We start from the raw sequence: 13,443 nt of genomic DNA, 5'->3' as shown, positions 1-13,443 counted from the left end.
CCTATGAAATATTAGATATTATTATTAAAATGTTGCTAATTATTACTCCAATTATTACACTTTTTTTCATTAAACGTTGCTCCAAGAACACATTAATGTGCACATGAGATACAGTGTATAGGTACATTGCATTGAATGGGAATATTAATTTATGGCCATTTTACCCACATATTGCACAAAGTAAAATGGTGTATAAATTAATTCCGTTATATATTTCATAACATAGTTGAAAATCATCTTTATACAAACTTTGGTTTAAAAAAAAAAACATTGGTGATAAAAAAAAATTAAAAAAACCTATACGTGTTTTAGCCTATACATATAATTTCATGTCATTTTATTTTTTAAACAACTGAGTCCTGGTGTCCACTACAGAGGACATAGCATAACATATGAATAAAATATATAATAAATCCTAAAGCATAAACATTATGGTGAGTCATTTTTGGGGGGTGAATCACTTTTAGTTGAAGCAAGAAGAAAAAAGAAAGAAATATAGGTCTAAGTAAAATCAATATTCAAAACTGAACTTCTATAATCACAGGACCTTAGAAATAGCACTTCTTAAAAAAAAAACAGTATAACAATTTGCCTCACATAATGTTAAGGGCTGAGTTGAATCACTAGGGAATAAGTAAAGTAAAAAAATAAATACCGTACTAATCTCATTCCAATGTCTAATTATGCTTTTGTTTACATTTCAATAAACCAGTTAAAGAAATACTCCACCCAAAAAAGGGATGGTGAGCTCTAGCATGAGTTGAGTAGAGTGAGAGAGTAAATGAGAAGAGAACGTCTGAGAAACCCCACCAAAATATTCATCCACTTGAAAAGACAGACCTCTACATAAACATGCAACAAATCTTTTTCAGTGTCTAGACTATTTTAAGATGTAAAGTGAGTTGGAAATAAAGCATTTAGCATATGGGTTGAGCAGGCAGATAGGCTACAGTATGTAATGATTGTATTAAGAGGGCAGAGGCACATTTCCAAACTCAACAGCACCTCACATTTTTCTAATGTATATCTACGGTGAAATATGAAAATGTAGCATGCCCAATTGAGAGCTGTAGAGGCAGAAATCAGACTCTTTTATGTTATACATCATTCCAGACCAATTAATCTGCTTCAGCAACGTGTGTATCTCTGCATCAGTTTAGCAACTAGTCAGATTGTGAACATGTCCTATGAACATGAAGTGTGAAGCATGAATGAGAGTCGTGTAAATAAGTAAATGGTGTATGACACCAGTTTATTCATTAAAACAAAAATATAAAGTCTTCTTTCGTCATTATTTTCAGACAATATTTTCTCTGAAATGAAAGTGGTCCTATTATGCTTTTTTACATTTTCATCTTCCTTTAGTGTTTAATGTTGCTGTTTGCGCATGAAAAAGGTCTGCAAAGTTACAGAGCTCAAAGTCACTCCAAAGGGAGTTATTCTCTATATCAGTGCATGCCGTTTCTGAACTCCCTGAAACGCCTCCATTGTAGTCTTGAGTTTTCTTTCGGGAACGAACACGTCACAATATTTCTATTGTGATTACACATCAAAATAATGGGGGTGAGGGCTAGTTGAGTTGCATAGTGGTGTGTTGAAACTCGCGGTTACATTTCATTTCTGAAACACACTCGAAGTGGTTGACCAATCACAAAACACTGGTCCAGCTGACCAATCAGAGCACACTGTGCTTTTCGGAAGGAGGGGCTTCATAGAGACAGGAACTAAACAGGGCTGCGCTTCTCAAAAGCATCGTGAGCTAAGTTGATCGTAGAGACCATTGGTGCCAATGATTGTACGATCTTCCTAGGCTTATGTTGCTTTTGAGAAGTGCAGCTCAGAAAGACTTGGAAGAGTTTTTTTGTTGTTTTTTTCAACAATGAAAACCTATTCTAGTAGACCCCAAAAACAAAATTAAGACTTTGAAAAATGGCATTATAGGTCCCCTTTAATATTTTTTTTTGAAGACCAAAATAAGAAACAATTATGGATGAGTTTGCAATTACAATTGCCTTCTATCCAACTAAAACTAGTAAAAGTGGAAAAGGAACAATTTACACGATGGCTAAATTAGTCTTTCTCTGTCTCTTTGAGACAATAAGTCTTAAAAACAGGTGAAGTCTTCATTTTCTTTTGAACTCCTGCTCTCCTCAAAACAATCATGATCTCAATTCAAGTCGAGTTCAGAAATGCAAAGCAATAAGGAGAAATACTGCCAGCAACTGAACATCTCTTCTTTTTTCAGTGATTCTCTCTCTTCCAAACCACAGCCATATTCTTGTCAGTAAGGGCAACTAAGTAATGTAGATCAGGATCCATGGCAATGCTGTTAATAGAAGGCCCCTTTAATGCACCCATTCCGGCTCGAACCGGTGACGGCCACTCCAGCACCTGAAACAACACGAGCAAGAGAGGAAAATTAGATCCAGGAGCTCTGTATACAACCATAAACAACAATCACTCCTCTAGAGTTGACATGTTGACACTTTCTTAAAGGATTTAGTGTGTTTATACTGTAGCTAACAAAATTATTTTGAGAGATTTTATTGAAAGAAAACTTGACAAACAAAACACCAAAAAGTGGTGGCTATTGTTTACTTGATTTAACCCATAATCATTTATTTTGTTGGTATAAAATAATGCATTTCAGCAATATTAAATAATATTTTTGACTTGAATAAAACCAGTTCATTAGGACGTTATTATTTATAGTTCACCATTTTTTTGTGCAAGCCCTAAAATATTATCATTAAATCCGTACCGTATCGCCCCCGGCAATGGTTAACTTACCTCAGTGGCTGAAATCGTTTTCCCACTCTTGAAGTTTTCCATCATGGTGTCTGTGATATGATACATCCATAGTCTGCCTTGATCATCCCCACACACAACATACCCATAACCTACAAGAACAAACAATCACACATCAGTTTTGCCTTTAGATTTTCTGCATATATGCATACAAATCTCAGCAGTGATTGGTACATTATTAATGAGCACTGCCCAGACTGATTCTGCATATTTATACTGACTTATATTTGACCATATGATATTTCATGCATACAACATGAATACCTGGACAGGTGCCTAGAGACAGGTATGGGATCTCCGTGCTGGACCACTGCAGCTCTGCCAGAACAACCGCTGCCACCTCTTTCTTTCTGCCATTCCAGGAAGCCCGTGTAGCTCTCCAGCTCCACAGGTAGATAGAGCCCTGCATGTGGCTCTTGGACGCTAGGAGGAGAAATGACAACCATCATTACTGCCTTCAATATAAAGGCCACAAAACGTTTTAAAGGAATAGTTCACACAAAAATGAACATTGAACATGTTTACAAAGACATCATGAAAAAAAATCCACATGAATCAAGTGATTTAGAGGGTTAGTTCACCCAAAAAGTAAAGAATTGTCATTAATTACATTAATAAAAGCCTAAATTCAATCTGTTCATCATATAAAGTGATCGTGTCTCTTCAGAAAAATTGGACTAAACCGCTCGATTGATATCGATTAGTTTTACGATCTTTTTATGAACTTTTTGAAGCGACAAAGTGACTGTCAATGGAGGGACGGAAATCTTTCAGATTTCACAAAAAATATCTTCATTTGTGTTTCGAAGAAGAACGAAAGTCTTACAAGTTTGGAACAATGTCTGTAATTGATGACTTTTTGGGTGAAATAACCCTTTAAGAGTCACTTTCAAAGAGAATAAGCCTAGCATTATACAAGGCACAATTGTAAATGTACAAAATGTTCAGAAAAAAAGACGACCTTGAAATTATTTGTACAAATATGTTTAAAATTATATATTTAGTGAATAAAAATAATAACAACAACAACAACAACATCAATAATAACAATTATTAAACATTTAAAATATATAATTATATATAAGTATTAAAGTAATAATAATAATTCATCAAAAATAATCCACTTTTATATGTAAAATATACATTATACATTAAATGTACTATTTGGTCAACTAGTCCTGTGCCTCTCTTATTATTTACTCACCCACTATATCATCTGAGAGGAAGCTCAGTCCGTCAATAGTCCGGTAGGTGTTTTTCTTGTCGTTTTTCTTGTAAATTGGAAACACAACCTCCATCTCCTCATTTCTGGAAAAAAAGCAAAGTAAATATCAATAAAGAAACTTTTTTTCTTTGCCACACAGATTACTCAGCAGAGGAATGATAATATCTGAACTGATGGAAAACTCAAACCTCTTCTGTGTGTTTTTACTGAGCTGGATGTCAAACACATACAGCCCGTCATCACAGGCCGAGAGAAGGTGTGTGTCTGGAGACGCGGGGAGCAGAGAGACATGCAGAGGAGTGGAGCACGTCTCCAGGACCAGCAGCTTACTGTGGGTAATAGAATAAATACAACAGTTATGGACAAGTGTGCTTGAGTTTCAAAATTAAATGCTTTTGAACATAAATGCAGCACACAAATTACTGCACAATAAATAATAAATAACCTGATTTTAAAGTTGTAATCACGATCCAGTCCACCAATGTCCCACAAAAAGATCTTATTTTCATACGTTCCAGCTGTAAATAGAAACAAAGTGATTTTTAGTTATGTCTATATAGCTCAAATAAGTTGTTATCCAGTCTATTCAATAAGTCTCATTAGGGGCTTTTGCACCAGGTAGTTAGAAACTCAGTTATAGGAACTAGCCATCAGGGGTGCGTTTCCCAAAAGCATTGTAAGCCTAAGTTGATCGTAGAGACCATTGGTGGCAATGTGCTCCCCTGTGGCCATTTTCCTGGTTACATTCGCACCGCCAGTAGGAACTCTGAAGCGACATAAGCCGGCCGACAATTACGCAGCATTCAATAATGTCAACAACTCCGAAGCATATATGTTGTGAAGTCCCTGGACTTCGGCGTCTCTTAAATTGCCACCCTTCGCCAGGTTCCCGACTGTACTGGGTGTGAGAGAGAAAGAAGGGGCGCTGTAACAACCAGGACTGGTGGCGTGTGATGAATCACACCTGAAGTAAATGAAACCTTGTCACCGCCGCTGTTGCAGAGTGCACCTCTCCTCGAGAGACCGCTCTCTTTTCCCCGTGCATATGCACGCTAGTGTCCTCGGAGGCCTAGGAGGGGAGTGGGGATGGACCCGTACCCCTGAACAGGAACCCCATCAAACGCTGCGGTCCCAGGGAAACAGAGCTGCTAGTGCTACAGAAGCCTCACATCCCAGAATGAAGAGGGAAGCACTTTTTTCCCTTGGACACTTCCTTCCTTTTTGGACATTTTTATTGAATGAATGAATGAATGAATGAATGAATGAATGAATGAATTATGAATTTATATAGCGCTTTACAATCATATCAGGGGATCTTGTTGTTTTATTTGTGTTAATAAATGCCTCTCTGAGACCACAGGCACTGTGTCTGTCATTTGCTCCTCCCACCATGGTCTAATGTTTTTACATGGGTTTGTTTTTTTAAATGGCGGGTGCTGGTCTTTCATATGCCATGCGTCGGCCAATCAACGTCACTAGTAGTTCCTATAGTGCTGGTTAGACCCTAATCTGAAGTAGGAGCTAATTTAGTTCCCCCAAAAGGCGTTCCTATAACTAAAATCGTTCCTAGTTCCTGCAGTGACAGGTCTTCTGCCAATACTTATAGGAACTATGAAAACGTTCCTCTAGTGAAAGCCCCTAATGTATTAATTGTTTGATTCACTCACTGAAGAGAAAGTTAGCGTTGCGTGGACTGAAGCGCATAATGGAAATGGCACGACGACTGGCACGAAACTCTCCGAACGCCAGGTTGACTCTGGGATGGATGAGCTTTACAAGACCCCTCTTTCCCCCAGCAGCCAGGATATTACAGGGTCGGGTAGAGCCTCCTGTCCTGGTCATCAGCACCGTGGACCATGCTAGTGAGAAGAACTCCTACAAGACAACAGGGAATGCAACACTGAATTTACAGGCATTGGATGCAGACAGGCTAGGTGGATTCTGGGACATCAAACCAAAGAAAATAGAAATGGATTTGTCACTGGCTGTTCATAATGGAATACATTACTGTATATACACTGTGTATTAAAAAAAAGTATATGGGATCAGTAAGCATAAATTTCAGGAATAGCTTAATAACTTCCAGTATGTTCTAGAGATTGACAGATAATTGGTTTTACCAACAAATATTATATAATATTAATAATTCTGTTAACAAGCCATTCTTAAGACTCAAATGTCATTTATTTAATATTTACTGCTTTGATTGTTGCTTTCCGGAAAATGTATTCCAGTGAAGTAGTTGTCTTTATTCCTTAGCCTAACTGTAAACTGTAGTTTAAACTGATTGATAACAATTATGTAAAGCTGATCAACTTGAAAACATTAGATTTATTTTGCCTGTTGATCATTTTATTGTTATTGTTGTTTTTGTTATTAAAAAAAAACATGCTGTTTTTTTTGGTTGTGATATGAAATTGAAAAACCCAAAACAAAAGTAAAATATTAAATAAACGTTCAAATAATCAGTATTGGTTCTGAAAACAATATCTCTAGTATATTCATTACAAATGGACCATCAAGTTGAGTGAAATGCATTGTGGGAAAAAATATTTCTCAAAGTCTGCTCTGTTGAATACTGAACTCAGGTATTCAATGCATATGGAATATTTGCATACTGTGCACATGTACATACTGTATAATGCAGACAGCAGAACTGAGATATGATTGTCTGAATAGCCAGTGTGTATTCCATGTCTCATGTATGTGATACAGAAAACTGATTGGCCAACACCACAGCCACCTGGTGGTAAGAGACAGTATTGTACAGAACTTCTTTGCTCTCACCTCACCAGGAACCTTGTATTTCTTCAGCACGTGTCCTGACTCACAGTCAATCACACACAAAGTTTCCCCTCCACATGTGGCAACTGTCCGAGACCCATCTCTGATATCTAACAGATCAAAAGCAATGGCAGACGTATCAGATCAATGATACATTCAAGCATACTGATTTCATCATTTCATTGAATGACTTGTCAGCGCTCACCACCACCACTGCATTCCTGCGGGGGCTCAAAAGCACAGGCCCAAAGCTGCGTGCTGAAGTCGTCTGGACTGTCCTGTCGACTGTGACACTGCAGGACATGGAACGGCTGCAGACTCACCGGCTCCTGGAACGGCAGGAGAGAGAGAGACGCACATTAATGATGCGCTAATGACTGTGTGATGAGCAATCAACATTAAACAGAATACAAATACAACAGGAGACCACAACTTAAGAGTGATTCAGTGGCGATAGACATGCAAATCTGGAATAACCAAAACCATGGTCAGAAAGCTGATTAAAGTTCAAAAACTACAAATAGGAGTGTCTGAGATAAAAGAACGAGGAAAAAATGTAGTTTACAATTCATGTTTTTATTTGATGACTCTATAAATGTCATGTGGTCTAATTAAAAAGTAACTGTAAGGCCAAATTTTCATTGCACCGCAAAAACATGAATAAATATGTTCAACTATTTCTCAAGGTATTTTACAAATATCAGAAATTATTTATTTATGTATAAATTAATATAATTAAATGGGGGGCTAGGACACGTGATGTTTTACAACCTAATCCAACCTTACCGTGTCACAAAAAAGGTCAAATTATCTGCATTTCCTGCATGTTGGTCACACCACATGACTTTAATTTGGCATAAAAGTTATACATTTCAATTTCAACCAAATTTTTTAAAAAATGCTTTTGTTTTAAAACAAATAACTTAAAGTAATAAATGCTGAAATATACTTAAAAAGGTTTTCAAGAATTGTATTCTTCTAATGAAGTGTTTTTTCTTCATTATAATCTGAAGACCTTGACTTTTTTTACGGCCCCCAAAAACACAAAAATTTGTTTTTTATGCATATTTTTCACTAACATTCAGCATGTTTTTAATTTCTCATCATAGATGATTTATATTCAAGTCATTGTTAATGTATCCTTTAACTATCCTGTTAACTAAACAGCGTTACTGGCAGACTGGGAAGAGAGATGCTGCAAAAATGTTTTTTTTTTTTAACATTCAAGTATAAAAACCCATTCTAGTAGATCCCAAAAACAAAGAAAATAAATAAGCTCAATGTATTTGACCCACCTGAGGAACATGGAGTTTGACTCTGCTAGTTTTCCGAGGAGTGTTGGCAGTGGTCTGTTTGCTTTGTTGAGCTGTAGTCTGATCTTTAGCCGGTTTCATCGGACTCTCACGTTTCGCCGGCCGTGACGTGGGCGTAGAGATGTCTGGCTTCTTGGATGCTTTTCTGGGGCTTTCAGTTTTGCTAACAACTTTCTGAGAAATACTTTCCAGGCGGCTTGATTTCCTTGGGCTTCCCTCTGGAGTGTCCATGCTGGTCATTCTGGGATGCTTTCTGGGGCTGGACAATATAAGGTCAGTTTTCTGGGGAGTGCTCAGCACTCGAGTGGATTTTCGTGGACTAGCCTCGACCGGAGCAGCACTCGCCAAGCGACTCGACTTTCGTGGACTGGCCTCTGCAGACACCTCGGTGTTGTTTCGGGTTCTCTTCTGAGGACTTGTGATACTCTTACCACCGAGATCACGAGTCTTTCTCTCTGTAGGAGTCTGTGTTGTGTAAAACAATGAAATATATTATGTTCTTTAACGTCTATGCAATTATCACCTGGAATGGGAAAAATCATTTTATCTCTATAAAGCCTACAGTATTATATTTAATACGCAAATTTCTAAAGCCTCTAAATGATAAAAATTTGCTGAAAAACTAGTACACAATCTACTACATGCCTTCTGTCGTCTGATTGATAGTTCATACTTTATTAGCAAGTAAAAGGCCTTTTAGTTTAATTACTTTATTTTAAAAAGTCCCCCTACAGGGGATGGCACACGTGTCTTTACTGATTTTAATAAAAGTAACAAAAGAAAACAAATTATGTTGTTAAAAATAATTCAAGCTGAACATTTACTGGACTGAAGCAACTTAGTTATACTTGATTATCCATACATCATTTAATACAAATATAAAATATGATACATTAGACTTTTGAGGAACATTTATTTGTGTGTTGCATCATGTTTTTCTGATCATAAAACGAATACATAGAAATATTATCTTACCAAAAGCCCGTCCACACTAGGAGCAATTACTATAAAGGTCACAATAAAAATATAGTTCATCACAACTATAATGGCACGATTTTTTTTCCAGTTGATGAACGATAAAAACATTGACAGCCAATCAAAATCCATCCTGCTTTAAAGAGCTTGAGCATTTAAAGTGACCGACGACAAAACTGTAGCATGTGATTAGAATAAACAGAACGATATTGTGCGTTGGTGTGGACGCTAATATTGTTATTGTTAGTTGTCTTCATAGTTATCATTCATGGTGTGAACGGGTCTTAAGACATATTATTGTGAGATATAAAGTGTAAACTTATATTTATATACATTTTAAGTCAGTAGTCTGTTATAGAGATCTCATCGATCTACATTACAAGCTATCAGAATTACATCTTATATTTTGGCCATATAAATATCAGCAACTGCACCAAATTGCAATTTTTTTCTCAGATTGGGCCCCTAATATATGCTATTTCTTAATGCTGCTCTCCATTACGCACTACTCTGTTTATTGTTAGGATGACAGACAGTTAAAAAGTTACATTTTTAGGCTGGCTTGCCTGAGCAGCGCTTGTCAAAGTCAAAATCAAAATGATGGCCAATCAGATCAAAGAAGGCGACGCTTACTTTTCACTGAAGTCGAGTGTGAATTCCAATGCGACGCTTTTAGTTTTTACAGTCAAAGAGTGCGTGTGTGATACGATGTATATGTTTAACGACCCACAGTAACATACAGTGATGCACCTCTTTTTCATTGTAATTTCACCATTTTGAATTGAAAATATATTGAATATGCTATCATTTAAATAATGATGTCATTCAAAACTGAATGTGACGAGGTAAGAAACGTGTGTGTATGATTATATTTTGTCAGAAGGTTCATTAAACTGTACCATTAATATTTTGTTTTGATTTGGCTTTAAATGGAAAAAAAATATTTACCTCGTTCTCCTTTGTTGGAGTAACGTCTTGCACTTCGCTTCCTTCTTCACTGCAGGTCAGTGACTTCAAATATTCCTTTGCAATCATTTCAAGCTTAAAAAGCAAAAACAAAATGAGTTAAAATGCAACGACAGAGACACAACAATATAGATGCTCTATTAATGCAAAACATCTGCGTCAGGAGGACCCAGTGAACGCAATAAACACACAAGAGTACCGACCCTAAACTTTGTGTAATCACTCAAGGAACTGGGGCCGTATTTGATTTGGCTGTAGGCAGCATTGACGAAACTCTTCTCGACAGCAGCCAGACTCTGTGCCGTAACGGGATCAGGGAGACTGAAGCTTCGTTCCCACAAACCAATCACCTGAAGGTGGTCAAAAAACAGAGAAATAATATAGCAGTTTCATGGGATCTTTAAAAATATACACGCTAACTGAAATTAACAATGACAAAAACCAGACAGAAATATCACATAGGCCCGGTTTACACCTGGTATTAAGATGCGTTTTGGTCAATCGGATCACAACACTACATACAGGCGTAAAACGAGGTCTAAAATGTTTTGAGCTCGTCCACTTCCAGAGGTAGTCGAAAATGCATTAGACCGGATTGCTTTCGTAGTGTTAACGCTCATGTTGTCGAATGTGTTCAAACAGCCACAAAAGACCGTCTACTCTCCGCCAACTGATCTAATGTGTAAAGCTTATGGGAAGCGCGCGAGCCAGACTGGATTTAAACTGTCGGCTGGAGACCCAAGTTTGGTTTGAAGATGAAAAACGTACCAAGCACAATGTTCTCTCAGCATTTCTGATTTCTAACACACACTCTTGTGGCTGTCAGAGCAGAAACTAAAGCTGATCCTCTCTGTATGTGTTTCTGTCGTCTCTGGTCACGTTCATATGTAAATTGCACAAGCTTACAGTATTTTGTCAATTAAATCGAAAGATCTGAAAAATGTATACATTTTACCGCTCATAGACCCTCCCCTTGAAGAAATCAGGACAGAAGTGGTTAAAAGTGGACAAAAAAGACGGATTAAAACACCAGGTGTAAACGGGAATGTGTCTCCCTCTTCTACATATGATCCAATCGACCGAAACGCATCTTAGTACCAGGTGTATACAGGGCAATGGGTGAAAATGATATGAATACGTGTAAAAGTCAGTTCTCACCCTCTTCCTGAGGATCTCAGTGCTGCCATGGCGAATATGATGGGCCGTAGAGCTGATATCCTTCCCATTTAACATCCTCAGTCGAGGTAACAGGAAGATCACTTTGTGTTCATCATTGACCTAAAATTTTTCAGAGAGAGCAAGATTGATGGTGTCAACAAACGCCACTGATTATGCGCAGATTTCAAATAAATATGAGAGTTGAAAGTGTGATTCTCACTGTGAGGTAGAGGTTGTCCTCCAGTCTAAGTTCTTCGATGTTTCTCAGGGCTTTCAGTGATGTCACATCCTCCATTTCGTTGTTTGAGCAGTTCAGGGTCTTCAGGCGGGGTAGACAGAGGCCTTTGGGAATCTCCAGCAACATGTTCCCAGACAAATCCAACTCCTCTAGACTACACAGTTGAGACAGCAGAGGCACAGGCAGATCCTCGCTCTTCAGACCCATGCGTGAGAGACTGAGCAGAGAATACACACATATATCAGATCATATATTTCAGAAAATTACGTTTTATCCTAAGGACATTCAAATAGTTGTCTTTATTATTTTAATACACTGGCAGTCAAATTAAGATTTATTCATGTTTTTTGATAGCTCAGTCTTTTCTGCTCACCAAGGCTGAATTTATTTGATACAAAAAATACTTTTTAATATTATTACATTTTAACATATCTGTTTTCCATTTTAATATAATTTAAAATGTAATTTATTCCTGTGATGGCAAAGTTGAATTTTCAGCATGATTACTCAGTATAATATGCTCAGTTATTATCAATTATTATTTGTGCTCAATTATTAATAATGGCTCTTATTGATATCAATGTTGAAAACTGTTTTGCTGCTTAATACTTTTGTGGAAACTCTATGTTTTTTCCTGATTCTTTGATTAATAGAAAGAACAGCATTTGAAATAAAAATCTTTTGTAACATTATAAATGGCTTTACTGTCACTTGAATCAATTTAACACACACTTGCTGAATAAAAGTATAATTTTATTTACCCTAAACTTTTAAAAGGTAGTATATTGCAGTTTCCAAAAAAAACGGTTTTCAACATTGATAATAATAATAATAATATTTATTGAGCAGCAAATCAACATTAGAATGATTTCTGAAGGATCATGTGACACTGAAGACTGGAGTAATGTCATCACAGGAATACATTTTACAATATTTTAGCTCAAATAAATGCAGCCTTGGTGAGCATTAGACAAAAACATTGCAATTATTATTCAAAAATAACTTTTGGCTGACAGACCAAAACACATCATAGTGTGCCTCGAAATCACAAATTCTTACTTGAGGGTCTTGATCTGGTCCAGTTTGTTTGCCTTTGGAGAGCTTTTCTCCAGCAGTATCTTCTCTGTTATCTTCTCCATGGCTGCACACAGTGAAAGTGTGGGTATTGTGTTTAATCAGACCTTATAAAGGTGGGCTGGAATGATTGCAGGTTTCAGACACTTTGTAAATATCTTGCTATTGGGCATTTAGGTGTCAGAAACTTGTATTGTTATGTAATGATACAGGACAAGTGGTCTATTCACACCCTATGTGGGCTCTGAACACAGGAGATTGCAATGAAACTTTTGTAGAGAGACTAGAGAGCAACATCATTTACATTCTGCGAATACTGGAAAATGCTAAGTAAACAATGAAAATTGTCATTATACTTCCCAAAAGAAATGTCAAAATATATAAATTAATCAAAACTTGCATTACTTTGAATGTGAAGTTTAAACTCACATATCACACACAAAGCAATATTGTTGGTGAAATCATGCTAAAGGCAACTTTGAAATCATAAATACGATGCTGCATATTGTATATCCGTTATAGCGTATTTGTAAACTGATAATGACAATCGACTGCTAAACTCCTTACTGCATTTTTGTGCATGTTTATTGTGCGGTTGAGTTTATTTGTGTTAAATAAACGTTGTGTTTCACATGCGTTAGAGTAAAAATAATTGTATTGTTGCTCAAAGCGATTTACACAGCTTACCTCTCAGTACAAGCGGGGCCAGATATCTGATTTAAATATAAAATATACACGAGGTCATGTAGATTAAAACGTCAGATCATTTTCCCGGGAAAATACAAATGAACTTTGACCAGCTGTGACGTACAAGTTGGTTTTGGAGTTATCATTCCGCCATATTGAGTGTGGCATTGTAGTCAGAAAACCTGAACGTGCAGTTATCATAGGCAGTTATAACT

At 36.8% G+C, this 13,443-nt stretch overlaps 1 protein-coding gene across 4 annotated transcripts; it reads right to left on the bottom strand.

The window, feature by feature from the left end:
- Window positions 1-1,231: 1,231 nt before the first annotated feature.
- lrwd1 (leucine-rich repeats and WD repeat domain containing 1) lies at window positions 1,232-13,339 on the bottom strand. 4 transcript variants are annotated; one of them, XM_079606988.1, is made up of 16 exons: window positions 13,229-13,339; window positions 12,527-12,608; window positions 11,450-11,684; window positions 11,230-11,349; window positions 10,275-10,421; window positions 10,054-10,146; window positions 8,113-8,595; window positions 7,023-7,146; window positions 6,821-6,927; window positions 5,701-5,908; window positions 4,479-4,551; window positions 4,222-4,362; window positions 4,013-4,116; window positions 3,073-3,231; window positions 2,791-2,900; window positions 1,232-2,391 (listed from the first exon to the last, which is right to left on the bottom strand). In XM_079606988.1, exons 2-16 carry the CDS (start codon window positions 12,604-12,606, stop codon window positions 2,242-2,244), a joined length of 2,334 nt encoding a protein of 777 aa, XP_079463114.1. In that variant the 5' UTR covers window positions 12,607-12,608; window positions 13,229-13,339; the 3' UTR covers window positions 1,232-2,241. The 4 variants fall into 4 exon arrangements, with proteins under 4 accessions (XP_079463114.1, XP_079463113.1, XP_079463116.1 ...); XM_079606987.1 differs by having other exon boundaries at window positions 12,527-12,662; window positions 13,229-13,318; XM_079606990.1 differs by having other exon boundaries at window positions 12,971-13,233.
- Between the last annotated feature and the right edge of the window lie 104 nt (window positions 13,340-13,443).

This window comes from Phoxinus phoxinus (assembly GCF_949152265.1).
Source record: "Phoxinus phoxinus genome assembly, chromosome: 3".
Lineage (NCBI taxonomy): Eukaryota > Metazoa > Chordata > Actinopteri > Cypriniformes > Leuciscidae > Phoxinus > Phoxinus phoxinus.
Note: the sequence above shows the minus strand (reverse complement) of the source record. Positions and strands in the feature narration are given on the sequence as shown.